Source organism: Phaenicophaeus curvirostris, chromosome 2 (genome assembly GCF_032191515.1).
Source record: "Phaenicophaeus curvirostris isolate KB17595 chromosome 2, BPBGC_Pcur_1.0, whole genome shotgun sequence".
NCBI lineage: Eukaryota > Metazoa > Chordata > Aves > Cuculiformes > Cuculidae > Phaenicophaeus > Phaenicophaeus curvirostris.
The window spans coordinates 85730201-85744633 of record NC_091393.1 but is presented as its reverse complement, the minus strand read 5'-3'; the positions used below and the strand labels follow the sequence as shown (position 1 = coordinate 85744633).

The 14433-nt window shown below is 39.0% G+C and overlaps 1 protein-coding gene across 1 annotated transcript in view; it reads left to right on the top strand.

Annotated features, from left to right (window-relative positions):
• IARS2 (isoleucyl-tRNA synthetase 2, mitochondrial) overlaps nucleotides 1-13796 on the top strand; it is a 31503-nt gene extending 17707 nt beyond the window's left edge. The window contains exons 13-23 of the mRNA XM_069852719.1: nucleotides 751-853; nucleotides 1465-1558; nucleotides 7263-7371; nucleotides 7669-7771; nucleotides 8774-8899; nucleotides 9303-9434; nucleotides 10079-10185; nucleotides 11062-11207; nucleotides 11364-11554; nucleotides 12898-13042; nucleotides 13180-13796. Of these exons, the coding sequence (XP_069708820.1) occupies nucleotides 751-853; nucleotides 1465-1558; nucleotides 7263-7371; nucleotides 7669-7771; nucleotides 8774-8899; nucleotides 9303-9434; nucleotides 10079-10185; nucleotides 11062-11207; nucleotides 11364-11554; nucleotides 12898-13042; nucleotides 13180-13331 (1408 nt within the window). The 3' untranslated portion in view covers nucleotides 13332-13796. The remainder of the gene's footprint in view (nucleotides 1-750; nucleotides 854-1464; nucleotides 1559-7262; nucleotides 7372-7668; nucleotides 7772-8773; nucleotides 8900-9302; nucleotides 9435-10078; nucleotides 10186-11061; nucleotides 11208-11363; nucleotides 11555-12897; nucleotides 13043-13179) is intronic.
• Nucleotides 13797-14433: the final 637 nt, after the last annotated feature.

The window sequence follows — 14433 nt, the reverse complement described above, 5'->3', positions numbered from 1 at the left end:
TTTTTATTTTTCTTATTTCCACGATATCTGTTTATTTCAGGGCCTTTGTTCTGGCTGGTGCTATACCATATGAATTCCTTTATTGCCTTTAGAGTGTATGTTGAATGGTTGTTTACATCACTCTTCTGCTGGGTACAGAAGGTTCAGTTTCCTACATTATTTGGATTAATATATTTATACATGTGTTTCTTAACATTTAAAAAATATGTTGTTGAAAAGGGGGAAATCCAGACAAACAGAAGTCTAATATTAGAAATATTATTCAAAATGCTGCCATTTTCTGACTTTCAGCTTCTGCATGAGTTCTTAAAGTCTCTTTATCCAGTGGAGAAAAGAAGCCTGTTATCAAAAAGAGTAAATATTTTGAAGGGAAATAGTTGTTTCCTTTTCTGTAAATCCAAGGTGAAGAAAGAGCAAGTGAAATGGCTTTTAGAAGTTTTCAACCTACTGGCATCTTTCCTGAGTGCCTAGTTATTGAGTGCTTGCGGAAGAAACTTGTTGGTATGCACATGGGTTTCTGTATGTCCAGGTTTTACACAATTCTGCCCATCTCATAAGACAAAAGTAGGAAGTCTTTTTTAATACAGGCAGAAAGCTCTGTGGTCTTGTCTGGATTAGAAGCTGGAAAATCACAGGTTTAAATAGCTTGATCCCTTTATCAGCGTATCTCACTGCTTGGTATCTGGGATACTTGTAGAAAAGTATAATTAACTCATCAATTCATAAACACGTTTTTTTCTTCTAACCCAGTGAAACTATAACAGGTATCATCAAAATAGTGGAGCAGCAGGGAACAGATGCATGGTGGACGCTTCCTATTGAACAACTCCTATCAAAAGAGGCTGTAGCGAAGGTAATTTTTTTGACTTCAAATGAAGAAGGTGCTTGAGCCAGTTCAGTGATGGGACATAATAGAAAACCTTTATATATTCCTGTGATCCTTTTGAGTCTTATTCCTTTCATTGAATATCTTCTCATGAAGGTACGTTCAGAAAGTGAGATCTGAATATGACAAAATAAACACAATCAGACCTGTGCCATGAATTCAGGGCAGAGATCTCCATCGTTTTAGTTCAGGAGGAAAGTAATGCCATAATTAACCAAATTGAGTCCAAATATACATTAAGTCTTTTTCATTAAACTAGATTCAAACTTTTATTTAGTTCTTCCTGACTTCTTAGTGTTCCTTTGACAATTGTGTTCCTAAGCTAGCACTCAAACAGTAGTGTTACTCTGCCATCTCAGTTTTCTGGTAGCTTTTTGTTGTTCTGTTTTGGGATATTACAGGTAATTATCTGAAAACTACTGTGAAAAACCATTTAAATTATTTTGTGTTCATAAAGTTAGTAGCAGAGCCTGTACAAACCTGATTTAGAAACCAAATCTGTTTTATTTCTAATTTTGAAAAGCATTGATGATGTGGAGTATTCTATTTGCATTATTTAATAATTGTTTTTCCAATAGGCTGGTGGACATGATGTTTTGGATTATGTCAAGGGACAGGATGTTCTAGACATCTGGTTTGACAGTGGAACTTCCTGGGCTCATGTTTTAGAAGGTACAGAATTAATATGTTGATCTTTCTTTTAAAATACTTCTAAAAGAAAATACAACTGCTTTGCGTGATGGTGTTGGTATCTGCAAAGCTGAGTTAGATTATGCTAGCAGTAAACTGGATGCGACCTTTTGTAAAGCTGCTTTTGCTTTTAAATATGAGGATTTTTTGTTGACGAGCTCTTTTTCAGTGTAGTTGAAGTTGAGATTTTGCTAATATTATATTCTGGCTGATTCTGTCATGTGGTGTAGCATGTATCTACTAATCAGAACATGTTTGTTTTGAGTATAGAGGTTTTATGACACAAACGGCCAAGGTACTTCACTGCTAGCTGGTAACTCATGTTATTTTCAGTTAACAAGTTTCAGTTAGTACATATGCATGCTATTTGAAGCAAAATTGAGATCAGCTGCTGAATCTTAAGTTTTATAGTTTTAACAGTGTAGGAGTACTTTTTCGCTTCTGATGACTTTCAGTATATTGTGACTTCAAATATTTATATTTGCTATATGCTACGTATAGCTCCTACTGCTAGTAGTTGCTACTAGCAGGTAGCAGATACGTATATATATAAAAATATATAAAATGTATAAAAATATATTAAATATATGCTGTTTGCCTGGAGGATAGTCCAAAGTCAGGAGTCCTTTCTAAAGGGGGAGTCTGATCCCATACATAGTCTGTTGGACTTTAAACCCTCAGTACACAATTGTGTGATAACAATCTTGTCGAATAATAAAACACGTTAGTGCCAGAGGGTTTATTTCTTAGCAACGTGGTTGGGTAACAGTACCATCGGCAAACATTCATTTTCTACAAGACCTTTACATATATTAGAGTTCATACTCTTTAAAAATGTTTTAGGTTTGGTTTTGAAAGGTATAACAAAGTTAGGGTACTTTATGCACAACTATGTTCTTGTATTCTTCCAGGGCTTAACACCTCGGTATGCAAAAGCCACCTCTGATCCTGTTTAGAGAAAAGATGTAGGATTTATTAAGGAAAAGTGGAATCAAGACTCTTGATTCACTGTCAGTTTGTGTAAGGCTCCCGTATGGGTTCTGTAATGTCTAATAAATGTTAGGTCTTTCATAGTACAGATTGATTCTTTCATGGAACCATTAGAAGTTCCTCTTCTCTATCTAGTAATCTATTTTCATGAAACTTGATGTGTGTAAGGCATCCTCTCTTTGGTTGTCTGACATGACTGGAGTGGCCCTGCTCGTTCAAATGTTGGAGAAAGGGCTAACAAGCAGTGTGGTCTTGTAAGTCTCTTCATTTTCAGAAATTATACAGAATTTGCATTACTGTTTTTTCCTATGTAGCTGAGGCTCCCAGCCATTGCCAGAAGTGGAAGTACAGTCTTGGTGATTCATATGAAATTACTATTTTAATCTACTCTGTATGAGAAGTGCAGTTTGCAAGAGAGGTGGTTGAATTAATATTTTTCCCTTGCATTTCCTTGTATAACCAATACTTAAAGGGGGCCTGCAGAAAAGATGGAGGGGCATTTTACCAGGGAGTGTAGAGATAGGATGAAGGATAATGTTGTAAAGCTGAAAGAAGGGAGTTTTAGATTAGATATTAGGAAGAAATGTTTCCCTGTGAGGGTGGTGAGGTTGTCCAGGGAAGTCATGGATGCCCCATCCCTGGAGATGTTCAAGACCAGGTTGGATGAGGCTTTCAGCACTCTGATCCAGTGGGAGGTGTCCCTACCCACAGCAGGGAGGGGTGGATCTGGATGATCTTTAAGGTCCCTTCCATCCCAAACCATTCTATGAGTTGATTTCCCAACATGCTTCAGATTTAAAACTTTTTGCAGTTCTTCCTATGTCAGTAAAAACAATTGTCAAGGCTCTACAAAGAGGCTAACTGATGGGATTCTTTTTCAAAGTACTCTTGGGTAAAAATGGGTTAAATCCATGGAGAAATCCAAAATTGCTTAGAGAATGTTACAAAGGGAACAACTTCCTATGCCTTAAACTCATTAAAGCACAGAGGTGAATGGATCCTACCTGTCAAGTGCAGGCTGCCGTTTTTGTAGCTGGAGATCAGTGATAGCAGCAGTTACTGCTTGCCTTCTGATGATGCTGTCGTGCGTGGCAGTGGTTCTTTCACAGCACATGATTTAATTTTGCGGCAACTGGAGGATATAATAGATGGCGAAAACTGAGACTAATGTTTATAACTTTTTTTCCACTCTACCATGAACTCAGGTTATCAAAAATTATAAATCAATGACCTGTCTGTTAGTAACCAGCAGGAATAAACAGTGTTACAGGTTTCCCTCCCCACTCCAGTCTCACAAAATTAAGTTATTCTCTTCAGTATCTCTGCAATGTCGGAAACTCTGGCGTGAGTTTTCACTGGGCTTGAAGTAGCTGTGTCCAAGCTTATTAAATGAGATAAAGTTCATCCCTTTAACTGGTGGCCCTACAGATTGCTTTAAAGTATGGCAGGTTGGGAAGGAGATGGTGAGAGGAAGGGGAGAGGGGGAGAGATTCTGAAATGAGTTTTTTCAAACAGGCTAGAGGAGTTGCTCAGTGACAGCAATCTCATAGGTTGCATGGATACAATTGTATTTCTTACACTTGCCCTGCTGTGTTTCCTACTAGAAACGGGCCATGTTTCTGATGGAAGTGACATCAAGTTGCTCTTTTTTCATTAAATTGTGGTTGGCTTCCTTTTTCCAGCCTAGGTGTGGTAAAGGTAAATGGCAAATTAACCAAACCTCATTCTACATCAGCTGTGTGGCAGGTAGGAAGGTGCAACTTACTTAGATTTAGGTACCGTAGTCACAAATCCAAAATTGTACAGTCATAACTAGTTTGTGTGTTGAAAAAAGAAAAAATACTAATCTGTTTGCACCATTGAGAGCAATGCTGCAAGTGTAACATGCTCTGAAAAACCTCACTGCTATGAAGCTCCTTTGGGATATGATTTGCTTTGTTAATGCTCTGTTTGCTCAATGCAGTTTTCACTGAACAGTTTATCATTTTGCTATCTAACCTTGTTTCTTGCTACTTATACCTCAAATATTTTTTATTTTGAAAGAACTGTTTCCTGATCCCTTTATGCAATGTTAAAATTCAAATTGGAGTGTTTTGTCCATGAATAAATTAATTTTCACAATATGCAGTGAGGTAGAAGAGTGTTTATACCCTGCCTCCAAAAAGAAGGTGTGGTAGAAGCAAAATTTGGTTCAAAAGCTAGTTTTCAATACTCGATTATGTGGTGCCTAGCACTGTTTTTCGGCATGTTTTTTCCTTTGAATTTCTGTTTATATTCAGTCTTTTCATAGTGCTTATTTCAGCCGCTGTCTTTGGATTATCCATTTTAGAGAATTATTTTTTGTCTTAAAATTCTCTTATGGGTCTTGGCGCTTTCCTCATGGGCAGAGTGCTATCTGCACTACAAAATTCAGATTACTTTTTTTTGAAATATTTCATGCAATAGTGCACACTGGACTGCATTGCAAGATGATGTGTCTTTGATAGAAGTTGCACAGTTTTTTATCCATGCTTTTGTATTGCAATTATGGTAGGTTTTAAGCATCACAACTTTTTCCCTATCTTATTGGCTAATATTTAACTGAACGAATGTGATTATTTTACGACTTACCATTGAAGGGTTTAAACGTTTGTGCTGACTGAGAGACATGAATTTATCTTAGCTGATTCATTCTTGGCATTAAAATACAATACAGTTAATCTAAAAGCCAAAGTCTGTAAGAGTAAAGATATGGAATCTTGAAATCCAAACCAGAAGGATCATAAATTGTAATTCTCTCTAATGACCTATGTACTATACCTGAGTGTAAAATAAATAACTGAAAAGTCTATTCTGGGTTGTCGGACATACTTTTCCATTTACAAAGAAATGTGTACGCTGTTCTAATTAATTTATACATGACTATCATAACTTTAATGAAACAAGTTAGGGGAACTACCGCAGGCTTTGTATATACAAACCCGATGTTTGTACATTATGGAAATAAAATGTTTGAGCTACCCTTAAATTTGTAAGCTATATTAGCCAGCCTGCCAGATGTACTTGTTCCTGTCAGAAAAGACCAATGCAGTTTGCTATTTGTAATTAGTTGCTTGTTTAAATTATTCCCTCCTTCAAGTTGTAACTACTGGCGTTTCCATGAAAAGTTCACTTCTCTGAAACTAGTGGCTAGTAAGCTACTTGTAAATAACAAATGCTATTAACGAAACAGCCCTTCAGGTTTTCCACTGTTGTTTTCTTCCCTTCCACAAATAAGTCTTTTTTTTTTTTTTTTTGTCTTGTCCTCAACAGATATTTTTGTGGTCTGTTAATACAAAGGATGATCCTAGTTATTCTGCTTTTTAAAACCTAAACTCCTTGTAGATTTTCTTGAAGAAATAAACAAATGTGTTTTAAAAACCAATAACACCCACACATACGTTTTTCCTGTGCTAGTTGGAGCTGCATGGCCTTGACCTTTGTAATGTTGAACTTCCTTTTATTGCAGGATGGATCTAAATATCGAAACTTCCATTAAGCTAAACAAATAAATCAAGGGTGGCAGCAGCAGAAAGAAGCGTTGTCTTAGGGGTCCTAGGAAGAGGATAAAAGGAGCTAATAGATGAAAACCTGAGAACAGAAACTTTTATCTGAATGACTGGAAAATTACACCACCAACTTTTAGAATCCAAAACTAAATTTCTGCAACACGTGCACATAATGTTGCACATTTGAAGGCTTTGTCTTGCATGCTCTGCTGTGCTCCACAGGATTCTGTTCTCACTCTGATGGTGACCTGTCTGGGATTACTTAGGACAAGGAGGGGCTTCTTGAGTCAACAAGCCTTGTAACTCTTTATACAGTGACTGAATTCCACCAGTAAAGCCATTAAAACTTTAGCGCCCTCTTTCGACCCCGTGGGAAAGCTGGGTTTGCTCTTCTTTTAATGTGCACTCAGCTAAAACTTAGTCTGTGACTTGTAGACCGTTCTCACTCTGATGGCAACAGTAGTCATTAGCTCCAGTTGTTCTTCTCTAGCATACCTCTTTTTTGTGGGGGATATTATTCTCTGTTATTCATAGAGAGTAATATTTCCACACAGCTTTTACCTAGATGAGCTATACAAGCCAGGCTCCTCCAGACCCCTCTCTCCCAAGCCAGGCTTTCCATTTCCCATGTTGTCCTAACCCTTACCTGAAGCTTTTAATCTTCCTGCAACACCAGTGGCCAGAAATGTGAATGAGTGAGCTGCGCTCACTGCCAAAGCTTTGTGGTCTCCTCTGAAAATACCTAATGCCATTACTTGTATCCTGAGCACTTCCCAACTGGTGAATTTTCAGGTGGTAGCATGGATTTTTATTAATTCCAGAGTATGTGATCTTTTCTTGAGTCCTTTAAGGAGTCCTTAGGAGTATTTGGAAAGTATTGAGAGCTTCTTATGAAGTGCTCTGAGCATGATAGCTCCTGTTTTCATAATTTATTATTTTGTTTGGGGGAAAGCAAGTGTATTAGTTAATTTTTGGAGTGCAAAAAAGTTGTCATACTAATGAATCACTTGTATCATGTTCAAGTAACCATACATCATTTATAAAAGTAACATAGCTACTGGGTTTAAAGAGCAGACTAAGTTTTACTAATCACTTTCAGATATTTTCTGTTAAGCGTAGTGATTGAAGATACAGGCTGATACTTTAAACAAAATCTTCTGTTTTCAAAGGTGCAGAACAAAGAGCAGATGCATACTTAGAAGGAAAAGACCAGCTGGGTGGCTGGTTTCAATCCTCTCTATTAACCAGTGTGGCAGCAAGGAAAAAAGCACCATATAAGTAAGTTTGTGGATTGCAGTGGTGTTGCTATTAATTAATCTGAAATACACATGGCCAGGATATGTGCAATCTGTTGCTCGCATGGCAAAGTTGTATAAGGAAAGTAAAGTTGTATGTGCTACTTGGATGGCAGTGCAACATATTTGGGGTTGGTTGAACTTGACAGATGAAAGATCAGTCTTATCAAAGCAGAGGATTTCTGTATGTTTTAGCTTAGTAATATCCTCATTAGAAACCTATTCTTAACATAGATTTTTTTTCACTGGGATCTTGTTTTTACTAAAATCTTTTCTTCAGGACTCTGGTGGTTCATGGATTTACTCTTGGTGAGAAAGGGGAGAAGATGTCTAAATCTATTGGCAACGTGGTGGACCCTGATGTAGTTATCAATGGAGGTGAAGTAAGTCAAGCTCTTGAGTTTCTTAGAATCACTAATTACAATTTTGCACTACTAGATTCTGGAACTGTCTTGTGGCTTGTTTTTTCTCTAAACAGCTGTCTCGTAGCAGAACTTCATAAGGCTCTTCAAAAGACTTTGGCTGCACTGCAGTTCTGTTTGGCTGGAGTAAAAATCTTTCAGTTGTTTTTGCTTCAGCTGGTAGTGCCAACCCCCACACCTTTGCTCTGTGCTGTGAGAAAACACATTGTATAGAAGGTGTAGAATGGTTCATTTTTACTTGGGAACACTGTTAATAGAGTGATGGGGGAGGGGGAATTAAGAAGCATTAATTTAACCTTTACTGTCAAACTTACTGAAACCTACAATTTGGGCTAAGCAGTTAGAGTAGCACTTGGATTGTAGCAATCTGTCTGCTCTCAGCCTAAGCTGTTTATTGACTCTGGAAACTTACTTCATCCCATGATCAGGAAGGTCTCACTACAGGGCGATGCTCTAATTTTTTCCCACTCCCCAATCCTACTGTTGCTCTCTGAGCAGATTTTGCAACTCGCTATACCAAAGAATTGATCCTTACAAAGACCTGCTTATCTAATTCAATAAAACACAGTAGTTTCTATTCTTTCAAAAAGGAGAGAAGCCATTTTTTGAGTTGAAAACAGGACAGGAAACAGTCTGAAGGCGGGGGGAAAGAATTATGCAGTTTTAGGTCTTAATATTGCTCTTCTAATTTTAATCATTCAGAGGATTCAAGGCTGTAAGATGGGTTTACCTCAGCTTAGCTGAGTTCTAGCATTGCTTGTGCATAGGCTGCTGCAAATATATGTTGTAGCCCTGGCTTAACAGTAAATCTTGCTACAAGAGGGTGAAGGCTTTCAATTACTATGGCCTTCTGGGCACACTTACAGATGTGTTCACAGCACTGACAACATGGAATTGCACTGCTCACCGTGCTGCATCAGTCCTCCAGCAGTTTCACTTGTGTGCCTTTCTGTCTCTACTTAGGATCACACCAAGGATCCTCCATATGGTGCTGATGTTCTCCGCTGGTGGGTGGCAGAGTCGAATGTTTTTACCGAGGTGCTGGTTGGGCCTGTTGTGCTTAATGCTGCAAGAGATGATATCAACAAGGTCAGAGCCAAATATGCTAACACTCTTTGTTCTAACAACGTGTCTTCTTTATATCTGAGTTTGTGTTAGCTGCATAGTATTCATTGCAAAGCTTTTCAGTCTTTAGACTAAAGAAGGCTTTTCTAAACTTATTTAGGTGGGTAGTACTGCTTTTTACATCTGTGGATCAAATAGTAAAGTGTACCAAGGAAATGACTAGGTTTTACAGCATGCTACAGTTACAGCCAGTTGTTACTTTTCTGTAGGTCCTTTTGGTGTCTGTTTTTCATGATGCTTTTCTAACTGTTCAAACAATCTTTTTGAAAACCAGCCAACTTTAGTTAATTCATTATGAAATATTGTCATTTTGTGTTTCATCTAAAAAGCAGACCATTAATGGTTAATTTTTCTGGTTTGTTACTAGCTTCGGAATACACTACGCTTCATGCTGGGAAATATGTCTGACTTCAATCCAGAAACCGATTCCATTCCTGCTTCAGATATGTACATAGTAGATCAATACATGCTGCATTTATTGCAAGATTATGGCAGCAAGGTAGGGGTAAATTGTATTTAGATTAATATACGTGTAACATTTTTCATTGTTTATACCCTCTAGGGAAATTAAGTGTGCAAGCGAGTAAAGAGTATGTGTCAAGTAGGCAAATAATGACCACGAAAGTTCATTTTGATGCAAAAAGCAGTCCCTGAAACCAGTTCCAACTTTTGAGAGGAAGCCTTTGTTTTTAACATTCTTAACTTGGTGTTGATGCCAGCCAGTTTTTCCCACTCCCCTCCCTGCCCAAGGCCTCAAAGTAAAAGTCTTTAGAAGTAGTTAGAATAGGATATAAATCCAAAACAAAGCAAAAAAAATCTTCTAGAGCTTTGGGAGTCCACTGTAGTCCAAAACTTAGTAATTTCTGTCACTCGGAACCATTCTGCTGAATGGGAAAGTATGGGTATAATTTTAGGGGTCCCCCCTGTCCTCTCCCCTCAAATTAATTTATTGCTTAGCCCTAATTGTTAACTGATTTCATTTTTTTTCTTTTCACTTTCTGAAAACCTTTTAAAGAAAAGATTCTCCCAGACTTTGTCACTTGTTACAGCTTCTGTAAGTTCAGGTTCATCAGGACTTGTCCTTGTATGCCATAAGATGAAAACTGATACACTGCTCTTATCTCTCGCTGCTCCCTCTCCCAGGTTACAGAAGCATACAAAGTATATGATTATAGCAAAGTTGTTCGATTATTGCAAGCATTCTGTTCCAGAAACTTGTCTAACTTCTATTTCACCATAATCAAAGACAGGTAAGTTCATTACCGCTGACTTTAAAAGGGGAAAACCTCGGTTAATTAGTTTGAGATAGAGGTGTAGCATTCCAGGTGAGTGTTAATGGAATACAGGTATCTCAGAAGATTTCATAGTTGTGTTGTGCTTTAGTGCATTAAGGTTCACGGGTGAAAGCTCAGATGCTTTCAGCTGAGTATTGTCATGGGTTTGCTTCTGTATTCTGTTCAGTTGCAGTCCTGGATTATTTTGAAACAGAATCAACTGCATACATTTAAAACTAAATAAAGTTTTAAAGATAAATTCTTCAGTCTGTATTTCTACCCAGAAGTGTGTGCGTTTGAAATCAGGAGGCAGGGGAGGGGCTTTTTGTCCCTATTTAGACAACCTAATGTCTTCTACTGATGTAAGAAGCAGGTAAAGAAATCCCAAGGATGTGACTGATACCTTTTGTAAATTTTGAAAAGGCTGTTTCCTGCGGGGAGGAAGCAGGGAGTTCTACCGATCTTTAGTTTCCAGAATGCAAATAAAGGGGGGGAAATAAAAGAGAAAAAAGCCCTAATGCTGAACTTTATAGATGAACTGGAGCAAAGGGCCAACAGACCTGCAGGCTCACCTCCCTAAGGAAAGATTTTCTTCTGTACAAATGAAGCAGATGAACATGCCACGCACAAAATCTCCTTTCCTACGACAAAATGTGGCTGCATCTGCAAATGGTCCTTTATCGGAACCACTGTGTTTGCCTGGGAAAAGGGCAATTAAGAAAAGCTTTCCTTAGAAAGGCAAGCCAGGTCAAACTTCTATACTTTCAGTGGCAGTCTTGAAAGTATGGCTCTTGAGCAAGAACAGTAACCTGAACGTAGGAATATTCTCCAGCTTTCTCCTTTGTCTTGCAGGCTCTATTGTGAAGAAGAAAAAGACCCAAAGCGTCGTTCATGTCAAACTGTGCTAGCACAGGCTTTAGACGTAGTAGTTCGATCCTTTGCACCAATTCTTCCTCACTTGGCAGAGGAGGTTTTCCAGTACCTCCCTTATAAGAAAGGTAAAGCATATATAGTTTCTAATAACTTCTTATAGTGCACTGATTAATTGCATATTTAAAAGGAGTGTATGAGGTATGGCTTTTTTTTGGTTTTTTAGTCAGTAAACATTTGAATAGAAAGAGACTAAAAATTCTTTTGTTTGCTTTAATTTCAAGACTCGGAGGGAGTGTTTCGTACTGGCTGGATCAGTGCAAGCTCAGCATGGAAGAAGCCTGGTATTGAGGAAGCAATAGAAGGTGCATGTGCAATGAGAGACTCTTTCCTCGGGTCTATCTCTGGCAAGAATTCTTTGGAATATGAAGTAATCATTGTAATTGAGCCTGGATTGTTCTTTGAATTAATGGAGGTAAAAGATGTGACTATGAATAGTGTTGTCTGTGCAAAAACCAGTGATTTCTGTAAACTTTCCCTCTGCTTTGTACTTACCAGAAAATCACAGAACAGTTGAGGTTGGATGGGACTGCTGGAGATGGTGCAGCCCACGCCCCTTGCTCAGGCAGGGCCAGCTAGAGCAGGTTCCCCAGTATTGTGTCCAGTTGACTTTTGAATACCTGAAGATGGAGACTTCACAACCTCTCAAGGTTACCTGTGCCAGGGTTTGTCTGCAAACAGTACAAAAGTGGCTCTGTGTTTGCTTGGACTAAACTGCTTTCCAGCCAGCTGGCCCTCAGTCTGTGCTGGTGCCTGGGGTTATTCCTCCCCAGGGGCAGGCCTGGGCACTTCCTTTTACTGAACTTTGAGTTTACTGCTAGCGCCATTCTCCATCCTGTTGAAGTCCCTCTGAATGACAGTGCAGCCACCTGGTGTATCAGCTGCAAACTTGCTAAGGGTACACTCTGCCTCATCACCCACGGTATTATTTAATATGTTAAACAGTACTGAACCCCATGCTGACCCTTGAGCTACACTACTCATGTCTGGCCTCTGGCTCTGGACTCCTTAAACAGCTCTTCCAGTGCCAGCGGCAGTGCTCTGCCAAAGAACTCTAGTGTCCAAGTAACGTGGGAATTCCTGCAGAGGAAACTTTGGACACTGCAGTTAAAATCTGTAAGGTGTTGTCAGGGGGCATTCCTGGCAGGGCGAAGTAAATTTGGCTCTTGGGTCCAATCATCCACTCGTTTTAGGAACCACTGTCTTAGTAATTGTTTTAAAGAATGGAGCATCTTAGCACTTGCAGTGGTAGACCTCAGTTCTGATGCCAGACAAACAAGACTCTATCTATGTCTTTATCTGGACAGATACAGGCACACAAACTGGTGATCTTGTCATAGAATCACCAGGTTGGAAAAGACCCACCGGATCATCAGCTCCAACCATTCCCATCAATCAATAAACCATGCCCCTCAGAGCCTCGTCCACCCATCTTTTAAACACCTCCAGGGAAGGTGACTCAACCACCTCCCTGGGCAGCCTGTTCCAGTGCCCGATGACTCTTTCCATAAAAATTTTTTTCCTAATGCCCAGCCTAAACCTCCCCTGGCGGAGCTTGAGGCCATTTCCTCTAGTCCTGTCCCCTGTCACTTGGGAGAAGAGGCCAGCACCCTCCTTTCCACAACTTCCTTTCAAGTGTCTTAACAGCTGTTTCAATCACAGACAGTAATTCTACTTTTGCTTTAACATTTTCTAGGAGGAGGATGCTGAGGAACAAAAAAACAGGTTCCGAGTCTGAAAATTAATTCTTTTCCCCAGGCACTGCAAGCTGAAGAAACTTCTAGTGTTTCACAGCTGAATGAAATAATGATGGCTTCCCAGACAACCCTGCTGAGCGAGCTACCTAAAGATACACCTACAGATGCAAACATCATCAAAGGGACCTTTCTGATTAACTTGGAAGGTAAGGGAACTATTCCAGAGAGGCTACTGTGCTGAGCATCTGGTTCTTCTCTGCACTACAATACTGTATTGTTCACTTTGGAATCTGATAACTACACCTGCACTGGGAAATCTCAGTCATAATGCTTCCTTTAACAGGTGGTGATATCCGTGAAGAATCTTCGTATAAAGTTATATCCCTACCAATTGCCAAAGCACGATGCCCTCGCTGCAGAAGATACACTTCTGATTCCTCAAGCACTCCTTGCCCACGGTGCCTGAACGTCCTTAGTGGAAAAGGGAGAATGTGAAGCTGAAATGCCTGTGCACCAGCTGCTCTGAAGTCATGAGTACCAGAAGGTCTGCGTACCAAAGCCTGTAGAACCAGATGCTTAAGCCCCAGCATGTGTTTGGGGGGAACTTTATTTAGTTTTACGTTGCTAGCTGACAGAACATCTGTTGAGAGTGGACTCTGATAAGCCTATGAGAAAAATTGCACAGTAATGTATATAATAACAGATCCTTTTGTTTAACAATAATAGAATAAACATATGTCATTCTAATAAGAAAAGAAATGAAAAATTTTTCTCATTATCTCTACCCTCTCCCCTATTCAGCTATAAGAATATTAATTGCAGATGGCAAAGGAAAATATCTTCTTTTATGTGCACAGCTGCATAGTTAAGTGGTGAACTTCAGATACAAAGTAAAGCTCAAGAAGTCAGGATTCAGTAACAACCTTCTACTGCTGCACAAGCAGATTTAAAACCACAGAAACGAACACAAAATAAAATTCTTTTTGTGCTTAAAAATATAAAGAATGTTCTTCCACTTCAGCATAACACTTGCTCAAAATCCCAGAGAAAATGTCTTTTGCTATAAAGTTTATTTATGTTTCCCCTCACCTCCCACCCAAGAGAACCTCGGGAAGGGCTTTAACCAAAGCACTGGCAGTGGTATCTTCACTGCAATACAGCTTGGTACAGTGATTTATATGTCTGCTTGAAATATCCAACCACTGGATGTCACTGTTACTCTGCACAAAGTAAGCAAAAATAGCCATGAGACCACCACCAGCCTAGAGTAGCTGTCCACTGCTAACTCCTTAGAAAAAAAAAAACTCCAACTTTGAGAAGTACAGTGAATTTTAAATTCAGGAAGAATGTAAGGGGAAACCATGCTTGGAAAGCAAAGTTTTAGAGAATCTGCAGTGCAAAGGAGTGTCAGTCTATGTTATTATGCTAAATTTTGGCTTTGAAAGAAACTGAAGAAAAAGTTGGCTTTTCCTTCAGAATGGGAGAAGGGGAGAATACGTCAATAGATTCATTCTACTTCTTTATAATCATTTCAACTTCTGCTTTAAATTTCATCTGATGATTTCCGAGACTCATTTCTTTCAAATTAAAAGTAAGT